Genomic DNA, 26,472 nt, shown 5'->3' with positions numbered 1-26,472 from the left:
AAAAAAAAAAAGAATACCTTTCTCCCTAAGTTCCAGGCCCTTCACATAGCTTTCCAAATGATGGGGGGCAAGAGAACGCAAGGAATGGGAAGGCACCCCTTGGGTTCTTCCTTGAAATTAGGGCCCATTTAGGGGAAAGGCAGAAATCAGGACATGACCGATTCCCACCCCCATTTCCCAGCACTTCTCACAGATCCCCGCCCAGACCCGACTTGGTTGCCAAGCACACTCAGCTGAGAGCCTTCCCTGCCTCACAGACACAGCCCAGGGAGAGCCACCAGAAACAGAAATGAAGGCCACATTTATTCTACTTCTTGAAGGTGCAGGCCTTGGACCTGCCCAGACTCACAGGCCTGGCTGCATGTCCCAGGACCAGCCAGAGCCTCAGAGAGTGAGGGAGAGGCAAAGGGGCCCCAAGACACTGGCACTGGCCTTGGCTACCCATTTTCTCAACTTTAGGCTCAGTCAGACCAAGCATAGAAAGAACAGGAGGCTCTACGTTGCCTGGGGCTGAGAGTGGTGGCCCTTAGAAATCACAGGGGAGCAGAGAGAGCTGGGTTCAACATGAAATGCTTGAAGAGGAAGGAAGACTGTGATGAGGTCGTTTGACCTAGTCCGCTGGGGAAACCCCAGGAGGCCTCCTCTCCTGTTGGCTAGGGAGTGAAGTCCTGTAAACCAGAGGGAGTGGGAGGACATGTGGAAGCCTCTTCTCCCCACAGCCCAGCCAGGGGCATGGAGGAGCAGTACCTGAGCCTGGAGAAGATGGAAAGGTCAGCCCAGGCAGTGGCTGCCACACTCTTTCCTGTGGGTCCCAACAGAGGTGGCCTGGTGCCCAGGCTCAGCTGTGCTGCTTCCCAAGGAGAAAGGCAGTGGAAGGTAATGCTGGCGACATCCCGGCCAGCAGCCAGGAGGGAGGTAGGCTGATGTGATGGGATGGGATCTTGCCCTGGGTTGGTCTCACGGTGCAGGAGAGCAGTGTTGGAATCATTCTAATGCTTCAGGATGCCTCACGCGCCCCATGGAGCTCAGACATCAGGAGCTGCTGGGACTCTATTTAGCCTACAAGAAAAGGTACAGGCTAGCACTGCCCACCTGTTGGAGAGGCCTGCAGACCACACTCCAGGACCCAGCACAACTAGCTTTCAAGAACACTGAGCCATTCAAGTCCTCAGCTCTCCTCTTGTAGCAGCCTCACTCCCTGACAAGAACCCACTGGCTCTCACCTCTGACTATATGTTGGAATCACTTGGAAAGCTTATACAAATCCTAACCACAAGCTGCACCCAGAGTCTCTGGGGCAAGACCCAGGCGTCTGTACTTTTAAAAGATCCCCTGGTGATTCCAATGTGCAGCCAAGGTTTAGGAGGAGGAGAAAGGAGTTTAAACTGGTTCATTTGGCTCTTTGGCTACAGCTCTGAATAAGGAAGTGAAAATTCACTAAAATAAAGTTTTGAGCTATCTGCAAATAGATCACATAACACAGCAAGAGCAATTTATGTTGTCACTAAAATTAGAACTTCCTGACCAAGAGGGCTGTTTTGGAAAATCCTTCCAAGAAGCTGTCAAATGTCCTCTTTGTGGGTGTTTAAGAGGACGGGTTCTCTTGCTGGAACAGGACAGGGAGGAGATTCCTCCCTTACCCAAGGACCCCCTGAAACTCTGGGGACAAACCACAAGCTCTGCTCCTGGTTTCCCTACCTCCTGGCCCCAATTCTAGTGTCAGACTGGAGTGGCCTCTGGGGAAGAAGTCACATTTAGTGAGCCCTTCCCTCCACAGCCCCTACCCCCAAGCACCTCGCATATCTCGTTTTATTTAATCCCTATGTCAAGAGCATGAGGTAGAAATTATTACTCCTGTCTCATAGGGGAGGGGAGTGAAGCACAAAGCTGAACACGCCTCCCAGGATCACGCAGTTGGTGAGAAGCAGGGTCAGGATTGAAATCCTGTAGGAAACTCTGCTGACTCTACCCCGCCGTTGGTTCCCAGACAGGAAAATGACAGACACGAGGATGACAGGCAGGAGTGGGAGATGCGTGCACGTGTGTACATGTATATAAACAGGGCTGCTGGCCTTCAGGGCAAGCAAGGACCATCCTTTATCCTGAGGTTATCTCTCTTTGGTGATAACATGTGTTTTATAAAGTGGGGTTACTCGATGGCAGGGCTTTTTTTTTTTTTTTTTTTTCACTTCAAATGTGCTTACTTGGTTATGTGAGCAGCTGGTAACTCTGTTGGTCTTGAGTTTTCTTTTAGAACTTTTACTGGTACGTAGCCAGGCACGGTGGCTCATGTCTGTAATCCCAGCACTTTGGGAGGTTGAGGCAGGCGGATCACCTGAGGCTAGGAGTTTGAGACTAGCCTGGCCAACGTGGTGAAACCCCATCTCTACTAAAAATATAAAAATTAGCTGGATGTGGTGGTGGGTGCCTGTAATCCCAGCTACTTGGGAGGCTGAGGCATGAGAATTGCTTGAACCCAGGAGATGGAGGTTGCAGTGAGCCGACACAGTACCACTGCACTCCAGCCTGGGTGACAAAGTGAGACTCCCTCTCAAAAAAAAAAAAAAGAAAAGAAAAAGAACTTTTACTGGTACACAAAATCTCAATCTCGAGCCGGAGCCCTGCTGCGTTCCCACACCAACCTCTCACGACCCCTCAGTGCCCCGAGGAGGGGAGTTGAATCAGGAGATGATCCTGCAGCCCCGGGCTGGCGCATGAGCATTGGCAGGAGGGACAGGAGCCCCACAAGGCCAGAGAAACACTGGCCTTGGACATCGTACCCAAGGTGTGTGTGCTGTGGCTTCCTGGGGTAGCACATGGGGATGAAAACAGCACCTACCCTGAGGATGGCTGTGATTGAAGGAGGCAGTCTGGGGCAGCTTGGGCACAGAGTACATATGGAGTGCAGAGCTGGACACAGGCGCAAACCCCATGCCTCCAGGCCCCCACCTCCCTGACGGCATGGGGGGTCACATTTTAAAGGCTATAATTGAATCCTACACCTCCTGAGGATGTCAACTCATTTGTGGAAAATGCCTAATCTTCAACAGGGCTGCTTGGAAAATGGACACGTGTCATCAAACCTGCATGGGCAGGCTTGGGGACTCTTCGCCGCCCCCAGGCAAGGGTAGCTTGAAGACCCAGCCCTGACCCACACAAGGTGAAAGCTCCTTACCGTTCAATGATGCGGTTGTTATCCAGGAGGTCAGACGCCAGCAGCTTCATCCCCTCGCAGAGCTCTTGCATGCTGCCCAAGGCAGAGGCAGGAGAAGTGGCTGAGGCTGGAAGTTGCCCTGCCCAGACCCCTTTCCTGGGAGGCCCACCCTCCTCTGCAGCCCCACCAAAGAAGCCTCTTTATTCTTTCTTGTTTGCTTATTTGAGGCGGAGTCTTGCTCCCTTGCCCAGGCTGGAGTGCAGTGGCACTATCTTGGCTCACTGCAACCTCTGCCTCCTGGATTCAAGGAACTCTTGTGCCTCAGCCTCCGGAGTAGCTGAGATTACAGGTGCATGCCACCACACCCAGCTAAATTTTGTATTTTTACTAGAGTTGGGGTTTCACCATGTTTGCCAGGTTGGTCTTGAACTTCTGGCCTCAAGTTGATCCACCCACCTTGGCCTCCCAGAGTGCTGGGATTACAGGCGTGAGCCACTGCACCCAGCCAGTCTCTTTAATCTTGCCTCCTAGGCCTGGCATGAGGCCAAACCCCTCAAGGTCTAACCTCAGCACGCTCCCCACAACTCCCTTCCACACAGATACACACCCCCTTTCTCCCCAGCACTTACTGGAGAAGCAGGTCCTTTGGTGTAGGGCTGGGGTAAGGAGCTATGGGAGGCGGGGAGGCCTGAGCCCCCTTTGCTCGGTCCTGAAGGAGCTGGTGAGATAGCTCTTCCAGGATCTGCAGGGAAGCCATACTTTGGTCAGCACTTAGTAGCCAGCTTATGTGTGGCTGGGTAAGGGCAGTACTTGAGGAGGTGAAGACATGGGTAACAAGAGCCCCAGCCTGCATCCCCAGAGTACCTAGAATTCCTCTGCCATGCCCACCTTGCTGAGACTCTCCTGGACCCCCTGGGCTTCTGTGTTACAGGCGGCCACAGAACAGCCGACCAGGCGCAGGTGGTTCCTGGTCTCGTGCACCACCCTCAAGAGAACAGACAGAGACTTAGAATTAGAGCAGGACTCAGCCCACTCACCAGGGCTTGCCTAGCTGCCATCGGGTCTGCACATGGACACAGGTGGGTCCTGGGTATTTGCATCCCTCGCTGCCTCTGCCCTGCCAGCTGTGCCCTCCACGCTTGCCCGCCCCACTGCAATAATGCAGATGCACACAGCTGGCTGAGGCTGGGAGGGCCCCTTCAGAGCCGCAGTGGGGAGCACCAACAATATTTGTGTGGCTGGGGCTGGGTGACACATGCCAGCTATGGTGAGTGTGGCACCAGTCAGGCTGCAGAGAGGCAGAGGATAGCCCACACTAGGGCTGTCGGTGTGGGGAACTGCCCACACTCTCATTTCCAGAGTGAATTCTCTTCTGCTTCTAAGTGGAGAGAAGGAGCAGGAACATTTTCCCCAAGGCCCAGAGCCGTGAAATCAGGGGTTGGTGCTCAGCCCTGGCCACACATTAGAATCACCTGGAGAAGCTGTACTACACTGATATCCAAGCCCTGCACCAGAGCAATTACACCAGAATGTGTGGTGGGTTGGAGTAGGAGAAGCAGGCATTGGTATTCCGATATGAGGACAGGTGAGTGCCCAGGTCTCAGCCCCATAACAAGGTGAGGTCCTACAGGCCTCAGAACGTGGCAGCACGTGGGAAATTGTCCTCTCTTCTCTGGAGGGGCCAACTTTCACACAGGCAGGGGAATGGAGAGTGGGCCTGATCTGAGAAGGTGGAACCCAAAACTCCTGAAGGGGACGGCGTGACAGAGGATTCTCCTTAAGGGCCACTGCCACTGTCCTTATCCCAGGGGGATCTAGTGTTCTCCTAAAGGAGATTTCTCAATATAACCAGGTGGAACGGTAGAAAGAATCCAGATTTGATTTGATTTTACCCTCAAAAGCCCAGATTGTAGAGGCAGACAGAGCCACATATGGGTCTTGGGTCTGCCACTTACTAGCCATGTGATGTGCAGAGGATGCCTGTTCTCAGATCCTCAGTTTCCTCGTCTAGGAAATAGGGTGATGATATCTGCCGTATCGGGCAGGTGTTGTGGGATTAAATAAGCTAAGCTATAGAAATCTCCCAGCCAACTGCCTGGTCCACCCAGAGACACAAAACCACTCATCTGCTCACACCCCTTCACTCGTTCCTCCCTTTCCCTCAGGGCTCCACAAAGCCCTGGGTCCTCTGAAGTCTAGAAGGGCCAGGCCAGGCCCTGGGCTCCATGAGCTCAGGAAGGGCTGTTACCTCATCCTCTTGCCGTGCGTGACTAGGGATGCTTGATACTTCTGCACGCACTCCTCCTGGAACACCTGCAGGAGCCTTTTGGCTAAATGGCTGAAATTCATCCTAGAATGACAGGGAACCAAGGCACAGATGAGCCGCCAGAACCACTGTGCACAAGCCCACCATCCCTCAGTCTCCGTCGCCACCTTGTCATAAGTGCCCAAGCCCTGCGACCACAGCAGGGCTATGTCTCTGGGAAAGGAGGAAGGACGGTCACACACTTGGATTGTGAAGCTGCGGTGGCCAGCAAAACCCACATCAACAGGGAGACATGGGAGACGCACAGCGGGTCCTCGGGGAACACACACGTGCTCAAGCTTAGTCCTCAAGAAAGGGAAGGGAAAGTGAGGCAGTCGTGGAAAGAAGGTGTGTGTGTCCGTGTGCGGGGGGTCTGGGTGCTTGTAGAACTGGGGGAGTGAGTTCCCAGATAACCATTAAATCAGGGAGGGCCTCCTGGACGTGAGTGTGTCCAGGAAACATGGGAGACAGAGGAGCAGGGGGAGGCAGGGAAGGTGCAGGCAGAGGGCAGAAGCAGGAAGTGATAAGTGGTCCCTCAGTGAGGACGACTAGAGAGAAAAAAAAAAGCCTGCAAACCGTCTTGTCCGTACCAGAAGCAAATCCAGTTACATCAAGATTGCATCTGAGAAGCCTCCCTCCAACTAAGCTATGCACACTCCCTCCCCTGGCCCCAGATAACCTATTATCCCCAACTGCTCAGCTGCAGCCCGGGGCAGGGCCCTTCACGGCCTCTCCTCTGGCATTGAGGATCGCTCTGCCCCGAGGACACCCACCCTCCTGCCCACCCGCCTGCAGGCGGACAGGCCACTCACTTATCCAGCTTGTGAATCTGTTCCTCATTGTAGCCAAGCCCTGGAGGAAACAGACAGGACAGATGTCACCTATTCAATCAGTCAACCAAACAGAGTGCAGCAAGGGTCGGGAGACAGTTTCGAAGACGAAGACGGCCCAGCCCATGCTGCTTCACGGGAACTCACGGCCCAGCGGAAAAGGAAGGGCAAAGGAGTGAAGCCAGCACCCAAGTAGCTGATTAGGACAAAGCCGGGGCCTCAAGAAGCCATGGGGAAGTTGTATGAGGGCCCCAGGGGAAGGCAGCCCAAAGTGCAGGGCCAGGGTGGGGACGTGGGGGATGCTTCGGGTGGGAGGTGGGGGATGAATGGGCTTGGAAGGAGGCTCAGTCAGCCATAGCCCCTTATCTGGCACCCTCCCAGAGTGACTAATGCCTGCAGCTGGATGGTCTCATCCCTGAATGTTCACGGGCTCTGCCTGCAATGAGCTAGAGAAACCAGGCCACCACCTTCTACCTCCCCGCTCTGCCCAGCCACTTTTGCCACAAAGGCTGAAGCTTTCATGGCCTTGGCTGCCTCCTGAAGGGCCCTAAGGCTCATATACTAGGGATATGCTGCCCCCTGCTGCTCTCCGCAGGAATGGGCCTCCAGGGTGGCGGCAGCCACAAGATGAAATGATGATGGAGGTTCTCTTGGTGGGCCTCCCCATCCCGCTCCTCCAATAGCAGAGTCCCCCTCCTGGGCCCTGCACTTGGCCAGCTGAGAGCATGTGTGCAGTCCAAGAGACCTGGGACAAACCTCAGCCCTTTCTCCTGTTGGCAGGCGGCTCTAGGCGAGTGATTTCACTTCGCTGAGCCTGTCTCCTCATCCATCACAGGTTCCACACGGGAGTCCCGTGAGGCTCAAGCGAGAGTGCCCTGAAGACCACTGGGCATTTTTTTAAAATGGTATCTTTCAACACGCTGGGTTTTAACAGTTAGATGTTCATTTTTAATTTTAATGAAGGACTCCTAAAGACCAATAGAAGTAAAACTGCTCTGAGGCTGTGACATGGGATGGTTAAAAGCAGTTGGGCCTAGATTACTTGGGCTGCTTAACCTTTCTGTGCCTTGGTTTTCTCATCTATAAAATGGGGAAGGTAATGATGTCTAGAGGTTTTATTATTGTTGTTGATGTTTGAGACAGGGTCTCGCTCTTGCCCTGGCTGGAGTGCTGCAATGGTGTGATCTCAGCTCATTGCAGCCTCCAACTCCCAGCTCCCAGGCTCAGGTGATCCTCCCACCTCAGCCTCCCAAGTAGTTAGGACTATAGGCACATGCCCATGTCCAGCTAGTTCTGTTTACTTTTTGTAGAGATGGGGTCTTACTATGTTGCCCAGGCTGGTCTTGAACTCCTGGGCCCAAGTGATCCTCCTGCTTCAGCTTTCCACAGTGCTGAGATTACAGGCATGAGCCACCGCACCCAGCTCCATGTGTGTGTGTGTGTGTGTATATATATATACACACACATATACACACATATAAAATTTAGTTTCCCAACAGAGATGTGTTATAAATGTAATATATATATATATATGAATTATATATATGTGAAATATAAAACCATAAAGTGATGGGAAAGCATCCTGTAGTCCCAGTCAGTCAGGAGGCTGAAGTGAGAGGATGGCTTGAGCCCAGGAGGTTGAGGCGACAGTGGGCAGTGATCATGCCATTGTACTCCTGCCTGGGTGACAGAGAATCTCAAATATATATATTAGCATGTAATCAATATAAACAGAATTGCTAAGGAAATAAGTTATGTATTTATGTGATAGCACAAAAAGAATATAAGGTATTTCTTTAGTGATTTTGTTTATATTGATTACACGCTAAAATGACACTGGATATATTGGTTTGAATAACACATTAAAATTAATTTCACTTGTTTCTACTTTTTAAAAATTGGCTACTAGAAGACTTAGAATTACACATGTGTCTGGCATTACATTTCTATTGGACAGTGGTTTTTAGATAATCCCAAGGATAGAAGATAATTTGGCAATCAAGCCCAAGACCTTCAGTCTACAGATTAGGAAATGCCTGGGGCCTGGGAGGGGAGGGGGAGGTTTGGTTCCTGGTGTGTTAGTTCCCCAACCAGAAGTGTCAACTGGAGCCTCCGCAGGCTCCCTCCAACCCCCTCACCAGCCCTCCCTGGGTCCCCCCTTGCACTACCCCACGACGGCAGTCACTTTGGACACGCAGCTTCCCACCCCCGAGCCTGTGAATGGGCTGCGCCTGCCACAACGTCCTTGTGAGGATTAATGGATCATGCAGCCAAAATGCCTGACTCAGTGACTCAAAATGAGACTTTTCCTGATCCCCCCTTTTCTGGAAAACCTGACTATCTCAGTGCCCCAAGGACACAATGGACAGTGACATTTTATACTTTAAAATGCTCTGCCAAGGTGAGGGATCTCTTTCCAGGACCACCTCTCCTAGAGCAGCGAGGCTCCAGGATCCTGGTGGATCCCCCACTGGATCCCCCAACCACGTGATCCAAGTCTCTCATGTGGCAACAGGCAGGCATGTAAAGGTTTCACGTCCCCCACCGGCCTGCAGGCAGCTTGCAGACAGGGGCCCTGCCCTAGAGCAGCTGCACAGAACCATCCACTTAGTGGGCCTCCAAGACCACCAGCTGGAGGTTAGTGGCCACTTAGCTGGAGGTTAGTGGCCACTGGTAGCAATGACTCACCAGAGAAAAGGAAGAAAGAAGGGAGACAGAGGAGAGAGAAGGGGCATCTGCCCTCCCCGGGCTCACCTGGCCTCATCCTAGACTTCTTGAACTGTTTGTAGATGAAGTTCATCTTGTCCAAACAGCACTGAATCTGCTGGATGCTGTGGGCAGATGACAGGGACCAGGTGTTGGAAGAATCTAACGGCACAGAGCAAAGAGGAGGGAGGCGAAGGGTGGCAGTGGAATAGGGGAGGAGCCTCACTGCCACAGTTTTGGGGGATCAATTTGGGAGTGGAGGTGACTGTCTCTAGGCTTATCTGAGACCCCATACAGTCAGCCAGCCCTCTCTCATCCTCATGGCTTATTCTTCCTCTCTCTCACATACGTGCACTCACAGCATGAGTTAAGTAAGAGACAAGAGAGACAGGAAGCCAAGCAGGACAGGCGACAGGAACGTGGCCTTTCCTACATGAGAAGTTGTGGGACTAGGCCCTGGGAAGAAGCCTAGGCCCCCTGAAACCTAGGAGCGTGTCTGGCAGTGACCGCTGGGGATGGAGGGGAGCTAAAATCTCTCTCTGGTCGACTGGAAAAGGCAGAAGAGTATAGCTTCTTGGTTTACCCAATGCGTGGCACACAGCAGAAACTTCACATAAATAATGAATCAATAATCCTTGTTGAAAACAAGAATGAATCAACAGGCCTTGGTCCTGCCTGGAGGTGGAGGAACGGGGGAGATGATCTCCTGAGGACCTTCTTGGTCTGGGGTTGAAGGTCGTTATTATTTCTTCCTTCCCCTTTTCAGGCTGGATACAAACACTTTGTTTGAGAAGTCAGGAGTGTGTGGGGAAAGTTCTTCCTCACCCTCAGGCCTATGTAGCTCCACTCCCTCCCTGCAGCACCTCCAAGTGACCCCATCTCTGCTATTTCTGGAGCTGGACTCTGAACAGAGCACGGGCTTGTTCCAGGGCTCTGCCAGCCGAAGGAGCCTGCCCCGCCAGGAATATGCAGGTGGAAGACGAAGTAGCTGGGACAGGCCTCAGATCCACAGCCTTCATCCAAAAGGACAGGGCCTCGATCCTCAGCCTTCATCCAAAAGACAGGGCCTGGGATCCACAGCCTTCATCCAAAAGACAGGGCCTCGATCCTCAGCCTTTATCCAAAAGACAGGGCCTCGATCCTCAGCCTTCATCCAAAAGACAGGGCCTCGATCCTCAGCCTTCATCCAAAAGGACGGGGCCTCGATCCTCAGCCTTCATCCAAAAGACAGGGCCTGGGATCCACAGCCTTCATTCAAAAGACAGGGCCTGGGATCCACAGCCTTCATCCAAAAGGACAGGGCCTGAGATCCTCAGCCTTCATCCAAAAGGACAGGGCCTGGGATCCACAGCCTTCATCCAAAAGGACAGGGCCTGGGATCCACAGCCTTCATTCAAAAGACAGGGCCTGGGATCCACAGCCTTCATCCAAAAGGACGGGGCCTCAATCCTCAGCCTTCATCCAAAAGGACAGGGCCTGGGATCCACAGCCTTCATCCAAAAGGACAGGGCCTGAGATCCTCAGCCTTCATCCAAAAGGACAGGGCCTGGGATCCACAGCCTTCATTCAAAAGACAGGGCCTGGGATCCACAGCCTTCATCCAAAAGGACGGGGCCTCAATCCTCAGCCTTCATCCAAAAGGACAGGCCTCAGATCTGCAGCCTTCATCCAAAAGGCTCGGGGCCAAATGTGCTCTGAATTCAGAATTGTCTTCTGATATCGGAAAGGCAATTTGGTGCCCACACAGTGTATTGTGGAACGGCCTGAGCAGGGCATCAACTCCTAATCAAACACATTCACATCTCCAAAGAACCACAAGAACATTCACCCCAAGTGGGATAAAGTCTGTAAAGAGCCTCATTCGGTTTAGGTCAGGTTTTATGACCAAAACAGTTAAGAAAACCTCCTGTGGTGTTCAGAGCTGTTTGAATTTAGAATTGAGGGCATGGGATGATGGATGAGGATAGGCCCAGATTACAGTAGGCACCAAAGAGAATGGGGAGGAGGTCTGCACTGGGCACCACCCACCCCCTGGTCAGAGGCGGCAAGGTAGGCAGCGGCTCCACACAGTCAGCTGGGGCTGGGGGAAGGGGGTATTTCTATATCTGTTGAAAGGGACAGTCGTGCTTTAAAGCTTATAAACCCCTGCCTGGCATAGGCCAAGAACATAGGCTTTGGAGGTGGACAGATCCGACCTGAAGCCACCTCTGTCATTTGTCATTTACTGGCTGTGACTTGGGATAAGTTAACCTCACTGACCGAACTTCTACAAAAAGGGCATTATCGTAGCATCATTATTGTTTTCAGGATTCAATGAGATGCTGTATGTGAGAGGACCTGCCCAAGGGCCTGACACGAGAAAGAGAACTAAAGTCTTCTTTTATTCAGAATTATTGCACCTGCTAAGATTCCCAAATGTTCCTCAAACTCCCAGATGGGAGCAGGACCCCAGATCGTTTTCTCCTCCCGGCTGGTGTCTGGGGCATGCAGGGCGGGGGGTTCTTGTTCATTGCTGGATCTCCTCCACTCCCCCAGGCCCTAGCACCCTTGCCAAGAGAAAGGGGAATGCAAGCTGACGTCTGTAAAGGCTAAAGGCTACTGGACCTTTGGTGCTGCCCACTCCCCCACTCCCACCCCACAAAGAAGGAAAATCCCACAGACCTTCTGTCCTCATGTACCTGATCCCGGCTCTTCACCAGCTCCTGGCTCAGACTGCTCAGGCTCTCCTGGGTCTCCGTGATATTTTGGGAGCATCTGGAGAGGACCTCAGCTAGCTGTGGGGCAAGAAGGCAGACCCCCGTGGGGTCTTCAGCCTGGGCACTGGTGGGCAGGCTGGCTGGACCATGGGCCCCCAGCTCTGATCCTGCTAAGCCCTTGCCCTCCAGCCTCACTCACAGTCCGCAGCCTGGACCTCAGTTCTGCGGCCACCTTCAGTTCCTGGATCTCAGGCATTCCAGCCACGCTGCTGGACCTTGAGGGAGGCAAGGAGAAAGGCCACATTTGGGGGCTTGGGAGCAGCCAAGGTGGGAGGCAGAGAGCTCTGTGGGCACATGCTGGGCATAGCATCTTGGGACAGCCTTGGTGGCTCTCCGGGTCTCTGGGGAGTTTTGTGTTTGGGACAGAGGCACCATCCTGAAGAGGGTCCTACTCACCCAAGTTGTGACATTGTTGAGTATTGCAAAGAATAAAGGTTGAGACAGACTGTAACACCTTGAGTCTATGAAAATCCATGGGCCCATGATGCAAGGCTGCTATTAATGATCTCCTTACCAGGAAACTTTGTAACTAAAGAGAAAGAATTAAGTTCCTGTCCAGTAGAAACTGTATTTCTTGATAACCAACAGCTTTCTGATGAGGGAAAAGCTGTATTTTGTAGACTACTAGGCAATGATGTATCAGAAGTTTGAACATTATCATCTTGCTGCCCAGTGAAATTGTTATCTGAGGCACAGCGTTACAAGCAATGATAGATGATAAAGGGGTGAGCATTTGCACGGTGACAAGGTCACACCACTCTGTTTCTTTCTTCTACAGGGAAAATGTAACGTTACAGTAGAGGAATCAGGCTGTCACCAGCCAATGATATATCGACATACAATACCCGGCATCATCAATAATGTATTCTAGCAAAAAATGTTCAACTGGAATCCATCTAGCCTTATGCACTCCCAGTTTAGGCCTGGCACAGTGGTTCATGCCTGTAATCCCAGCACTTTGGGAGACAGAAGTGGGAGGATTGCTTGAGGCCAGGAGTTTGAGATCAGCCTGGGCAACATAGTGAGGCCCTGTCTCTACAAAAATAAAAATAAAATAAAATAAAATAAAACAAAATAAAAAACAAAATAAAAGCCTGGCATGGTGGCTCACACCAGTAATCCCAGCACTTTGGGAGGCCAAGGTGGGAGGATCGCTTAAGGCCAGGAGTTCAAGACCAGTCTGGCCAACATAGTGAGACTCTGCCTTGAAAAAAAAAGAAATGAAAATAAATAAAATAAAATACTAAAATTTTTTTTTAAACTTCCCAGTTTACAGGAAATGCTGAGAAAGAAGGACAAGACAAACAACTTCAAGGGGAAACTCTAGATGAGTTCAGAAGGTGGAACCGTGGACGTGATCCCCAAAACAGGTTATAAAATGGCAAATACACCATCATTTCATGTTGGTTAATGTTTACGCATAGTAGAATAATATCTAGAAGGTTGTGTCCTTCTAAGGTGTGATAACCTATCTCTAGATAGTAGGATACAGGATTTTAATTTTCTTATTTTTGCTTATTTCTGTTTTCTAACTTTCTACCATTAGTATATACATTTTAGTAATAATCATGATTTTAAAAAGTATCCTGTGTATTTTGGCTTGGGAATGGAGAATTAGGGGAGGAAAGGGGAGCTGAGCAAAGAGAGAATCAGGAAGGAACTGCAGGCTCCTTGAAGATAGGGGTGCCGCTGCTCTGCTCCTCATACGGCCCCAGTGCCTAGCAATGTGTTCAGCACACAGTAGTCCGTCAGTGCATGGATGTTGAAGGCTTTACTGAGTGCACATACGGATGAAGGTTTGGGATATTTGATGGCAGAAGAGGGTGAGGCTGGACCCAATCCATCTCCACAGGGAGTCAGGAGACATGGGTTCGAGTCCTAGTCCTGGCAGTCACATTTGCTATCTGCATGACCTTGGGTTAGTCCTTTAGCTCTCCAGGCCTCAGGCTCTTCGTCTATAAAATGAGGAGACAAATTTCCTTCCTGCCACCTAATAAGGTGTTTACAGGGATCCAAAGGGACCTCAGAGATGAAGTGTTGTCTGGAAAGTCTTGCCTGGTGGTGGGGCTGGGGGAAGCCCTAGGATTCCCAAAGCCCATCCTGGCTGCCTGAGCAGTGCCTCCGGATGACAGCAGCTGCCCAGGAGGGCCAGGAAGCTTTAGGACAAAGGCAAGGTTGCTCTGCCAGAGGAGCTGTCCTGGGGAACCTGAGGCAGGAGGAGCACACTCGGAGAGGGGCGAGTCACCAGGCTGGGCAAAGGTGGGCCACTTGGCATGAGGTGCTGGGTCCCTCCAGTGTGACATTCAGCTCATGAAAATACCTGGTTCCACTGCGGGTGGAGCTAGTGTTTTCAGACCTTAGGAGAATCTACAGGTCTGGGGATGTTCAGGCAAGAATGGGCTTGCAACATGTGGGAGCTGGGAGGCCGCAGAGATCATCCAACCCTCTCATTTTGGAAATGAGGACACAGAGGCCCAGGTAGGGGAAGGTGACAACGGGCTGGAGTCACACCCAGACTAAGAGAAGAGGCTGCACCTGGCCCTCTGGCTCCCTGCTCACAACTGGTTTTGCTCCCCATCTTCCTCCTTGATGGGAGGCTGAAATAGGCTTCAAAGCAGGCACTCGCCTGACCCGAGCTCTCTAGACATACCACCGAGGCCGCCTTGGAGGAGGCTGCAGAGCCATAACAGGGGAACAGCAGCCACTGGACGCCAGGATGCCAGGACGCCAGATCTAGGCCAGCGTGCCACTCGCCCCCAGCCCCTGTCCATCCAGGGCAAGTGGGCAGAGAGACACCCACAAAGCTTTTCCAAACACATCTTCCCAGGTCAACAATCTACAGTGGCTCCCGGCTGGTTGTTTTACTGGGGTCCAACCTCCCTCTAGCTGGACCCTCCAGGGCCCTATGCATTCTTTCCTCCCCTCCTCACCCACCTCTGTCTGCCTCTGGCTTAGCTCTGGGCTACCTGCCATCATGACTGTGGCTTCAGTAAGCCTCCCCAGCACCCCTTCGTTCCCCCTGAACAGGGCCCTTTTCTTCTCTGTCTCTGCACAGACCTTCCTGCCTGAGGTATTCTCCTTCCTTCTGGCCTTACAAGCCTCACCTTTCAGGAAGGCCTCCGTGGTTGCCTCTACCCATCTCAAGTCTCCTCTTACCCAACAATCCCATCAGCCCTCACATGTCCAGGAAGGGCTAGCTGCTCCGCAGGAAGCATGGGCCTCTCTGAATGACAGGAGGCCACATCTACCCGGAGCCCCCTCTGTGTCCTGGACAGAGCTCTGCTCAAAGGAGATTCACTCGCAGTTCTGCTGACTGAACCCCACTCTCTGTCACCGTCTGAGAGGGGCTCAGTCTGGATGGAGACTCCATCCCTGTTATCTGGAGATGCTCCTCTTCCTCCTCCCTGCTCCTCCACCTCCCAGCTGCCCCATCATCTGTGTTGCTGCTGCCAAGCAGGAGGCACGCGGGGCTGCATGAGTCAGCCCACAGCTGGGAAACTCCCTGGAGCTCCCTGGAGACAAGGGCTGGGGGGTGGCGAGAGAGGAGGAGGGCCTTCAGGCATCTGCGCAGTCTCTGATCCTCTGTCCCCAAAGACTCCCGCCACCAGTGGCATCCTTAGGCTGCAGAGCTCCCACCCTCACCCGTACCATGGCCTCGTGCCTTCCAGGATTTGGGGTGCTGTGCCCACTTCTCAATCGTGTTCTGACCAATGAAGTATTCCCACGCTCCCCATCTCCAGACCCTTCCACCTGACTTCCTCCTCCCCAGTCTCTCTCTGTTTCCAACTCATCCCCACTAATTAGCCCGAGACACGGGAGTGGAGGGAGTCAGGTTCCAAGGATTGGGGCAGGGAACCCAAGGAAGGCAAGGATAAGCTGAAGAGTCAGAGAAAGCAGGAGATGAGGCGTGGAGAACGAGACCACCGGGATGTTGTTCTGTGTGTGGGTGTGAGTCCTCCCCCTAGAGTTCTGCTGGCACTTGGCATAGCGTGAGCATTCTAAATCATTCAGAGAAGGACTTGGCAGGACACAAGCCCCTTCCTGGGATAGGGAGGCCACCTTGGTACCTGGAGAGTCTGTGCCCCCATGGGCCCCTTCCCCTGCAGGTGAGGGACTGGGTTTGGGGGGAGCCATTGCAGTTATTTGGTGAGGTGGGGATAAGGGATAGGGTGGGGGTGCCTCTATTCTAGGAGGGCAGGGAAGGCAGGAGCCCTGGGTTGGGGAGGAGAGGTGCATTGTTGGAGGTATTAAGGGTGAGGAGCAGCAGAGCAGGGCTGAGAGGTCCCAGCGGCCTGGGGCAAACACCCACCTCTCGGTCCCCAGGCTGCTGCTGAGGTAGAGGAGGGATGTCCTCGCCACCTCCAGAGTCCGTCTGCATGTGGCCTGGAGCACCTCCCTGTCCAAGGGGAGACTGAGTCAGAGCTGCCTTGATCGGAGGACTCAGAGCACTGTGCATGCAGACAGCATCCCAGGGTGCTGGCCTCCGCCTCCTGCCGGCCTCCCCTCCTGCCCGCCTCCCCCTCCTGCTGGTCTTCCCCTCTCTGCCCGCCTCCCTCTCCTGCCCACGCCCCCTCCTGCCCACCTTCCGCTCCTGCCCGCCTCCCCCTTTGTGCCCAGCCCTCATGGCTACTCACATGACCCAGTGCAGCCCCCGTAACATTAGCTCCTGCCCGTCCAGCAGGACCCGCGCCAGCCGCAGGGCCTGGTAGCCAGCGCCCAACACACCCTGAAACACAGAGGTGCACAGGGCCAGGTCCCACACCTCCTACCCTTGGGCCATGCCCCTCCCTGCCACCTGGGGGTTGCCCCTCACCTTGGCCGTGTTGTAATCCGCCTGCAGGTCCACTTTGGGGACGAACTTGGGGACGTCCAGAGCAGCTGCAGACAAAGACCCTGTCTGAGGGGCCTGCCTATCTTTCATTAAGTCCAGCGCACACTCACCCCTCACTGCCAATCTCCCACCTCAGGCTTTGCAACTCACCCTGAGCCCCCCACCTTGCCAGCCTTGGCCGCACTTAAAGTTGTGATCCCTCACTGCCACCTTGTGGCGACTTTTGAGAACTACATGCTCATGCCCAAGGGCCGAAAATGGACTAAATCACCTTCTTGCCCACAGGTTTTGAGGTGAATACCCCTTCCTAGCCTCAGAGCAGGAGGATAAAACTGGAGTTATTCAAGTGAGAAGAAAGGAAACTTTTGCTAGGATTTGGAGAAAGGCTCAAGCTCTGGACCCCTGACCCCCTTCCCTTCTTTCCAGGAGCTCAGACTTGGGCTTCTTCCAACACAAACTGTCTGAGGCTTCCCCACAAATCTGAGATGATGGAAACTGCATTAAATCCAGATCTCTCTGTTTCTACTGGAGCTCTTTCCACAGCTCTGAGGATGCTGGAAAGCCCCCGGGAGGTCAAGCCACCAGCCCACATCATGTGGCATCTCAGAGGCATCTGCAGAATTAGAACCCGCATCTGTAGAATTAAAACCCACATCTGCCTCTGGCTCCCTGTGGCCCCAAGGAAACACCCACAAAGGAAGGTAACCAATGGCCTGGATTGCAAACTCCTGTCTCACAAGAAATGTGGGGAGGAGAAAGATCCAGCCCAGGTGGCTCTACTCACGGTCCCTGAAGGCCAGCCCCTTGGGGATGGCTGTGCTGAAGAGGGTCAGGGGGCTGCTTGCTGTCGTGTGGGCGATGTGCTGTGCTGAGATGCTGGGCTCAAGGACACAGAGGTGACCCTCAAAGAGGTACTCCTGGTGTCGGGGGGCCACACTGGTCTGCTTATGCACGGCCTCCTGGAAAATGGCTATCCTAGACATAGCCATGGTGGGGGGCAGAGGACAGGGGGTGTCAGTAGGCAGGGCAGGGGGCCAGGGACTCCTAAGCCCCAGCTAAGCATTGCCCATAGGCAGGGCTCTGTTTTGCAGAGGGAGGGACGGGGGTGGTTTTCTCTGTCATCAAGGGTGGAGAGGCCAAGGGGAGAGTTCACATCTTATAGTGATGGAGACAGAGTGGGAACAGGCCCCAGGAGTCCCAATACCCAGTCTCTGACTCTGCACCTCTTCGTGTCACACTGCCATTACATTTACCTAGTTCTGTAAAATTATCCAGGAATCAAGGGTTCTATGAGCCGTACATTTAGGAAATGTACAGCCAACATACACGCACACACTTCTCAGATGTATAATGCATATTAGCATTAGAAAAGGTACTGACTCTCTGAAGCACATGCAAGAAAACCTGTTTAGCTTTAACTTTGTAGATCTAGTCTTTTTCCAAACTATGTTTGGACCCAGAAGCGGTCCTACGTATACACTCTTCGGAACGTACTGTGGGAGATGCTGCTTTGGACAGGCACCGCTGCTTGGGTACAGAAGATTCTCACTGCTTCCCTCCCTTGTCCCCACTTACGTGTTGTGGGCATGGATGTAGACGTGGTGCAGGACTGCCTGGGACAGGGAGAAGACATGGATGACAACTCGCTGCAGGATGTCACTGGTCTCCGCAAAGAACTGGTCGAAGCCCCAGCACTTGGCCTGCTCCACCTCCAGGATGTTGGCCAGGATGGGCACCAGCTGGCTCTGCAGCCCCCTGCCCTCCCAGGACATGGAGACTGTCAGGGGTGGGGGCCCAGACCTGTCCTCCTTAAGCAGGCAACAGGGGCATGTCCTGAAGAGCTAGGACCAAGGTGGTGGGGCCGGGTGGGTTGGGGAGGAAGAGCTGGAAGAACTCGTTCCAGCATCCAGATGGGAAAGTGGTGTGCCCAAGCCTGCAGCATGCCCGGAACCTGCTGGAACAGGCCTCAGAAGTCTTGACTCAGCAGAGAGAAGTGATACCCAGCTCAGACTCCAGCATCACCCACCCAGCAGGGTCCCACTCACAGTGACAGCTGGCAGGTGATGGGGAGGGTGTAGCTCCACTCCAGGGGCCCATTCTCCCGCCTCTGGGCACCTGCAATGGCCCCAGCTGGCTTCTCCGTGGTGATCCGGTACCTAGCGGGAGCAAGACCGGGTCAGCGGGATCCCCAGCCGTCACATTGCGAGGCAACGACACACTCAGCACAAAGGGCTCCGAGCACAGGTTCAAGTCACCCAGCCACCCAAAGGTAGCCTGAGTGATGGAATGTGAGAGACCTGGCTCTCAGCTGTGAGAGCACCTTGCCTCAGCACTCCTCCTGGAGCCCTTTGCTTCAGATAGAGACACCTTTGCCCTGTCCACTGCCTCCCTCCCAGCTACACTTCCCTCAGCCTGGCCAGCCTCCTCCACACCTTTGCCCATGCTATGCATGGCCCCAGTATCCTCTCATCCTCTTTCTCTCCCTTCAGAGTCCAGCCTTCCCTGACAACCCCTGTCCACGCGGGTCTCCTGTCCCTCTCACGGTCCTGATATAGGTTCCACACAGCTGGACCCCCGGGCTGAGGCGAGTGCAGCAACCTTCCCGCTAAGCAGCTGACGTCTCTGCTCCAGGTGGTGCGCTCAGAGGGAGCCGCTGCCGTCTCCAGCCACTTACTACCTCCCTGTCCGATGGCACAAAACCATGGAAAGACCTTGGACCTGGAAACAGGAAGCTGCCACCTTTGCCCCTGGCGAGCTCTGCCACCCTGGGCAAGTCACTCTTTGAGCTTCGGTTAAGACAAGGAGAGCAGTAACGGAGCGGAGGGCTAGAGTGAAGCACCGAACTAACACAGGGTGTGTTCACAGACACCCGGCAGCCCCGGGCAGAGCTCAGCTGCTTGTTTGATCCGATTAACAAAAAGAGGTCTACAAAGAGCCTGGGTGGGGGGTGGACCAAAGGAGTGTGAGGGGACCAGGAGACACAGCAAGGTCTGGTGGGAGAAGGGCCAGGGGACCACCAGTCTGTCCCATTCCCTGCCCTGTGGCCCACCGTACATGATCTCCTTGTTCCGCCGTGGCCCACCAAAGGGGATGAAGGGCAGGCTGCCGGTGGCTGCATGGTACAAGGTCACTCCAATGCTCCAGAGATCCACAGTCACCCCGAACGCTTTTTGCTGGGGCTTTCGAAGCACCGCCCGCTCATACATGTCGGGGTGCTGCCGGAGAGAACCAGAACGCGGCCATGGAGCGGGAGGGCTGGCAAGGGCCTGAAACCTGTCAGACTCCCTTCCACTGCCTGCAGGTGAAAACAGAACTGTTCAAATCCTTCTCCTTTGTCATCTTAAAAACGGGTGTCACATTCGCCCTACCCAGAGTGTTTCCGTCGGGCCACCCTGTGCCCTGGGGACCTGTACGTCCCATCCTCCCGAGAGTCCCGGCAAGGAGTTAACTGCACAAGGCTGGGTGGCCTGGCCAGGCTGCAGCCTCACCTTTTCTGTCTTAGAGAACAGAATGCATTCTTCTGGTTGGGGTACAGGGGAGAGACATAACCCTGTCGGAAGCAGGAGGTGGGCCACACTCCCTATGGGGGCTCTGAGGGGCTCACAAGGGGGGCAGCGGGTCCCCAGCAGCTCACCCACCAGGTACTCCTCAGTCCCGTAGACTGAGACAAACTTCTCGTCATCATCCAGCTCCCGGGCAGCCCCGAAGTCCGTCAGCTTGTAGATGCTCTGCCCCTCCTCCCCCACGAGGCGCATGATGTTCCCGGGCTTGATGTCGCGATGCACGATGCCGTTCTCCCGCAGGTGGTTCATGCCGGCCACTGGGGACAGACAGGGAAGCCACTAGCTGGCTCTGGCCAGGGAAAGTCTAGTGTCTGAGGCTCATCTTGGTGGGCAGGCTGTCCTTGGACCCAGAGACACAGGAGTTCCCATGGGCTGACAGAGCCACGGGACAGGCAGAAGGCCAGAGACACACATGGGGCTGAGGAGGGCATCTCAAGGACACTAGGGTATGGAGGTGCCATCTGGATTCTCTAGGAAACCGAGAGGGGTGGTGGCTCTGTCTCCCCAAGGGCGGCACCCCTCTTTGTATTACTTCTTTTGATTAGGTGTTCAATTGTGATAAAATATCCATAACAAAATTTCCCATTTTAACCAATTTTAAGTGTACACTTCATTGGCACTAAGCATACTGATGCCACTGTGCCACCATCACACCATCCATCTTAGAACTTTTCTCATTGTCCACTTTTTTTTTTTTTTTTTTTTTTTTTTTTTTTTTTGAGACAGAGTCTCACTCTGACACCTTGGCTGGAGTGCAACGGCTCAATATCGGCTCAGTGCAACCTCTGCCTCCCGGGTTCAATCAATTCTCATGCCTCCGCCTCCCATGTAGCTGGAACTACAGGCGCACGCCACCATGCCCAGCTAATTTTTGTATTTTTTTTAGTAGAGACAGGGTTTCACTGTGTTTGCCGGACTGGTCTCAAACCCCTAACCTCCAATAATCCGCCCACCTGGGCCTTGAAAAGTGCTGAGATTACAGGCATAAGCCACTGCACCCAGCCTCATTCTTCAAAATTGAAACCGCACTCATTAAACAACTCCCCATTCTCCTCTGCCCCCAGACCCTGACATCCACCATGGTACTTTCTGTCTCTATGAATGTATGAGTGGAATCATACAGGATTTGTCCTTCTGTGTCTGGCTTTTTTCACTTAGCATAATGTCACCAAGGTCCATCCATGTTGTAGCAGGTGTCAGAATTTCTTTCCTTTTAAGACTGAATAATATTCTATTTTAGGAACCGCCCACATTTTGTTTTCACAGTTAGGCTGTTTCCAACTTTTGGCTGTTGTAAATAATGCTGCTAAGAACGTCGGTGTACAATCTTTTTAGGTTTAATTTTTAAGTTGGAATTTTAAATGGAATGATTAGCAGGAGTCAGACGCCTGGGTCCTGCCCGTCAGCGTCTGTGCCAGGCCTGCTGCTGGTCTGAGGGTGGGGGCAGGGACAGGGAGGGGCTCACCCACACAGCGCAGCACCACCAGGAACTCATCCTCTGGCAGCCCAAAGGCGTTCTCGGGGCTCTCCAGCACGCTCAGCAGGCTCCCACTGGAGCAGTACTCCATCACCAGTACCTTCTGCCGGCTGCCCCCCTACAGGTGGGACAGAGAGGGGCTCCTGAGGACAGCGCTTCTCCTCCCCACCCACTAGGAAGAAGTGGCTCAGAGCCATGGGACAGGCAGAAGGCCAGAGACACACATGGGGCTGAGGAGGGCGTCTCAAGGACACTAGGGTATGGAGGTGCCATCTGGACTCTCTAGGAAACCTAGAGGAGTGGTGGCTCTGTCTCCCCAAGGGCGGCACCTCTCTTTGTATTACTTCTTTTGATTAGGTGTTCAATTGTGGTAAAATATCCATAACAAAATTTCCCATTTTAACTAATTTTAAGTGTACACTTCATTGGCACTAAGCACACCCATGCCACTGTGCCATCATCACACCATCCATCTTAGTGGGGATGGAGCCCAGAGTCCCCATTCTCCAGGTCCCAGCTTCCAGCCTGGCCTTCCCTCCTTGTCCTCACACTGATCTCAAACACTGGAATCCAAAGTCACCTATTCCAGGAAGCCCTCTCTGCTTAGGTACTGATTCTGTCCATCGTTCCTTTCCCGTGTACTGCTCCCACCCCCTTGCACCCTTTGCTCCCTTCTGCAATTTGCCTGCTCTGTCTGACCTGCTGATGAGCATGGGACCAAGTCTCTGTTGTTGTGTGGCCTGACTCTCCCCAGACCACAAGGGTCCAGGACAAGACCATCCTCTGACCAAGCACCAGACCCACCGTCTCCTCCACCGCAAAGAGCTTGATGATGTTCTGGTGGTTCAGCTTCCGCAGGACCTCAAACTCCCTCACCTGCACCTCACGGGGCCGCAGGTAGCTGGTGGTGTTGAAGACCTTCACAGCAACCAGCTCCCCGGATTTCTGCCATTGGGGAGGGAGCAGTGGGAGACAGCATGGGGATTAGCACACGTCCCACTCCCGCGGGGGAGCAGCCACCCTCTCCTGGGCCTCCATTCAGCCTCTCCCGCCAGCCCAACCCAGAGATGAGCCTGGTTGGATGGGGGCTCCCATCCACACCTCCTTTTCCTCTCAAGGGGTAGACAGTCCCGCAATGGGAGGTGACAAGAGCCTGAAATTCAGATCTCCTGCAAGGGATGGCTTGTTGTTATTATTACAATTGCCATTGACAATCACCACAGGGCAGCTAACACTCCCTGGGGTTAGCAGCAAGGAAGGGACTGGAACCTGGTCTGGCTGGCTCCAATTCCTTTTTTTTTTTTTTTTTTTAAGACGGAGTCTCGCTCTGTCCCCAGGCTGGAGCGCAGTGTCAAGATCTCAGCTCACTGGAATCTCCGCCTCCCTGGTTCAAGCGATTCTCTGCCTCAGCCTCCCGAGTAGCTGGGATTACAGGCGCCCGCCACCACACCCAGCTAATTTTTGTATTTTTAGTAGAGATGGGGTTTCACCATCTTGACTAGGATGGTCTTGATCTCCTGACCTCGTGATCCACCCACCTCGGCCTCCCAAAGCGCTGGGATTACAGGTGTGAGCCACTGCGCCCAGCCGGCTACCACTCTTAAGTAAAACAGAGTGGATATCATCTCGTATATTGTTGCAGGATAAATCCAAACAAGGCCTAATTCCTGCCTCTGCTCTTCCTAGATCCCATTTGCTGCTACCTTCCTCGGATGTTTGCCTTGTGACTTCATAGTTCTCTTGCCCAACTCGTGCCTGACAGAGGCTTCCTCTCAAGGAGCCGTTTTCAGCTCCCTATCCCTCTGCTCAAACCCACAGTGTGAGTGTGCTGCACAATGTCCCGAGATCCCTGTCCCACCGCCCTCAATGCCCTCTGGGGGCTGACTGGGCCAGCTTGCAAGGCATAAGGAGGCCAAGCTGGGCTGGCCAGAGGCCTGGCCAGGGTTGCTTCCTACCTTGTTGCGGGCCTTGTACACACTGGCAGTGGCCCCCTGCCCCAGCAGGTCATCTGTGTGCCACAGGTAATTGGCTGTGCTCTGCATCTCCTGCCCTGAGCTGGCTGGTCACCTGCTGCCTAGAAAAAGAGCATGCTGGGGGCCCAGGATTCCATTCCTGGCATGGGGTGGCCACTGGTGGCCTGACCTGTAACTGTGCCCCAAGGCTACCCTAAGAAGGGCTCCATGTGGGCATTCCATAAGCAAGGGAGTGGGGGAAGTATGAAGCACAGAAAGGTTAAGTAACTTCCCCAAAAGGACGCACAGCACAACAAGAGGGCCCCCACTGAGCCCTAAGCCCACAGCCGGCACCTGTTCCACCTAAGAGGCCTGGCCTTCTGCCTGTCCTGGCTCCCCAAGTCCCCTTGAAGCCCCTCCCCAGGCAGGTCATTCAACAGAGACAAACCTCTTGTCTCTATCACCTCTCCCCAGCACTGAAGATTCTGGGTTTTGGCATCCAGGCTTGAGACTGTCCCAGGAAGCAGAAACAGTATAGGAGGAAGGGCCTGGGGTCAGGCAGCATCTCCCACACTACCACAAATCTCCAGGATTGCAACATGAGCCTGGAGCCACTCCCCCAGCCCCTGCTGGCCTGCCTGCCAGGCCCACCACTTCCTGCTGCTGTGAGCTGACAGCTGGGTCAGTGCTGCTCCAAGAGAGACCGGGCTGCTTCAGAGTGTGTGTGTGTGTGTGTGTGTGAGAGTGTGTGAGTGTGTGTGTGAGTGAGTGTGTGTGTGAGTGTGTGTGTGTGTGTATTTGTGTAGGGGGTTGGGGAGAAGCGTGTGAGTGTGTGTGTGAGAGCAAGGTATAGGGGAGGCAAAATTCATCATTTGGCCATTGGGAGAATCGGAAACATCTTACAAGTCTGTTTCCCATCTTTGTCCTCATCTTTTCTCCACAGCCTGGTTCTCCTAAAGCAATTAGTACCAGAAAGTGTATCCTCAGAAGTTAAACTCAATTTCTCTCTGAAAAATAAGGCCAGGGCTGGCCTTTTTGGGATACCTGGGGACAGAAGCATTAGAAGGGCCACCATCCTTTAAATACTTTCTTTTTTTTTTTTTTTGACATGAGGTCTCACTCTGTCATCCAGGCTTGGGTGCACTGGTGCAATCATGACTCACTGCAACCTCCACCCCCTGGGCTCAAGCAATCTTCCCAACTCAGCCTCCTGAGTAGCTTAGGACCATAGGTGTGAACCACCACACCTGGCTGTCTTTTGTATTTTTAGTAGAGATGGGTTTTTGCCATGTTGCCCAGGCTGGTCTTGAACTCCTGAGCTCAAGCAATCCGCCCACATGGGCTTCCTGCCAAAAGTACTGGGATTACAGTGTGAGCCACCATGCCTGGCCACTTAAATACTTTTAAATAACGCTAGACTAGAAAAGGTGTCTTCATGTTCTAACATCTTAGAGGTTCTCAAACTGAGGGTTGCCATGCCTAGAATCCTATGTTCCTTCATTCTGAACTTTTTCTCTGTATAATCTTTTTTAAAAACGCAAATCCTTGATAATGTCAGTTCATTGAGCCAGAGGCCCCTTGAAGAGATCAGTGGTCAACTCCTAGTTTCAGATCGGGTAGGAGTGGACATTACGCAGAAGCAACTGAAGTACTGAGAGGCTTCCTGAAGACAACACAGTAGCTCAGCATGAATGAGTGGGTCTGGTTTTCCCCGCTGAGGCTGGAGCCAGCCAGCAGGTCTGGGGGCTGGGGCTGGAGCAGAGCAGGCTGAAATCAAGACCAAAGGCTCTGATACTGGGGCGAGGAACAGCTGAAGACTCTGGGATAATAGGCAGTGAGGTGCAAAGCACAGAGCCCCAGACAGGCGGCGTGCCTCTGGGTTCTGTGCCCAGGAGCTCTGGTTGTGGCACATCTGGCTCAACTCTGCACGCTCTGCAGATCCTCCCCCCACCACCCCAAGCACCTGGTGCATAGAAGGGCTCAGCGGCCCTCAACCAGTGGTTGGATGAATGAGCAGTGGACAGTGAAGCATGTGAGCCACCGCCCACCCATCTCTCCCCTCCCCTTCCTTCTCAGGGCTCTGCTGTGGCCAAATGCACTTACCCCACACTCTGAGCTGCCCTGAGTCAGGCAAAGGCTCTTCCTGGTGAGCGTATGTTATGCTTTCTGTCTGTGGCACGTCCAGGAGCTGAGCTACACCGGAAAGAGGAGGGCGGATGAGAGGCGCCCCTCAGTGCAGTTGCTTCTCAGCCTCCATCAAAGGCCACCGGCTCTAGCCCTTTAACCCTTTCCTGTTTGTCACCTTCCCCCAGAGGGCTGGGCTGGGGGTTTCCAGCTCTATACCCCAACTGTTCAGGGAGACTTTCCTGGCATCTCCTACTCCTGAGACTCTGGCCAGGGAGAAAGACCCTGGGAAAGGTGAGGGCAGGTGCTGGGAGCTGATCGCTGGCTTTGGGTGTTGGTAAGCAGAGCCCAGGGAGGGCTTGTGGTTGGCCCATGGTGGCTCACCTCTATGCCACACACAACGCTCTATGTGAGAGCACCACTACCGACAGGCCCGCACCCCTGTGCCCGGCTGAGCTGCCCTGCAGCTGCCCCTTGCCTGGCCCCCTCATTCCACCCCCGCCCCCCTCCACACGCTGCACACTCACCCCATCTCCACTGCAGGGGATGCAGGTTTGTGGGACTGGGTGGCACTCCCAGAACTTTCAGGGCTTGCTGTCATTCATGAGCAGTGTTCTCAGCCTCCTGGTGGCCAAGGGCCCTTAGGACCCACAGGCAGGGCCAGTTGCAATGGCCTGTGCCACCCCAGGAGCTGGGACTAGTGGGTTTCTTCCCTGCCTCCTTGTGGCGGTGGGACACCAAGCTCAGCACTGAGTCCTGGCTCTCAGCTCTCTC

At 53.7% G+C, this 26,472-nt stretch overlaps 1 protein-coding gene across 7 annotated transcripts; it reads right to left on the bottom strand.

Annotated features, from left to right (window-relative positions):
* Positions 1-282: 282 nt before the first annotated feature.
* On the bottom strand, positions 283-26,472 carry IKBKE (inhibitor of nuclear factor kappa B kinase subunit epsilon). Of its 7 annotated transcripts, none has more exons than XR_012432339.1 (22): positions 26,226-26,472; positions 25,678-25,767; positions 23,578-23,696; positions 22,427-22,567; positions 21,611-21,740; positions 20,221-20,402; positions 19,637-19,797; positions 18,628-18,738; positions 18,158-18,337; positions 17,367-17,557; positions 16,565-16,629; positions 16,386-16,477; positions 16,061-16,147; positions 11,891-11,966; positions 11,674-11,769; positions 9,044-9,120; positions 6,272-6,311; positions 5,403-5,504; positions 4,043-4,139; positions 3,784-3,896; positions 3,176-3,247; positions 283-1,059 (listed from the first exon to the last, which is right to left on the bottom strand). XR_012432339.1 is itself a non-coding variant. In XM_005540634.3 (22 exons), exons 3-22 carry the CDS (start codon positions 23,662-23,664, stop codon positions 1,026-1,028), a joined length of 2,151 nt encoding a protein of 716 aa, XP_005540691.3. In that variant the 5' UTR covers positions 23,665-23,696; positions 25,678-25,767; positions 26,226-26,472; the 3' UTR covers positions 283-1,025. The 7 variants fall into 7 exon arrangements, 6 of the variants coding, with proteins under 6 accessions (XP_005540691.3, XP_015304612.3, XP_015304616.3 ...); XM_005540634.3 differs by having other exon boundaries at positions 11,657-11,769; XM_015449126.3 differs by having other exon boundaries at positions 11,657-11,769; positions 23,578-23,692.

The sequence above is a fragment of the Macaca fascicularis genome, chromosome 1 (assembly GCF_037993035.2).
Source record: "Macaca fascicularis isolate 582-1 chromosome 1, T2T-MFA8v1.1".
Classification (NCBI taxonomy): domain Eukaryota; kingdom Metazoa; phylum Chordata; class Mammalia; order Primates; family Cercopithecidae; genus Macaca; species Macaca fascicularis.
This window is presented reverse-complemented; position numbering and strand designations above follow the sequence as displayed.

Bases quoted from the DNA above. Each gene is read 5' to 3' on its own strand.
- IKBKE (XM_005540634.3), bottom strand. From the start codon at position 23,664: ATGCAGAGCACAGCCAATTACCTGTGGCACACAGATGACCTGCTGGGG. The intron at 20,403-21,610 runs GTGAGCCCCTCC...GTCTGTCCCCAG, and splicing joins GGTGGTGCTGCGCTGTGTGG to TGGCCGGCATGAACCACCTG. The intron at 19,798-20,220 runs GTGGGTGAGCTG...TCTCTCCGGCAG, and splicing joins ACGGGACTGAGGAGTACCTG to CACCCCGACATGTATGAGCG.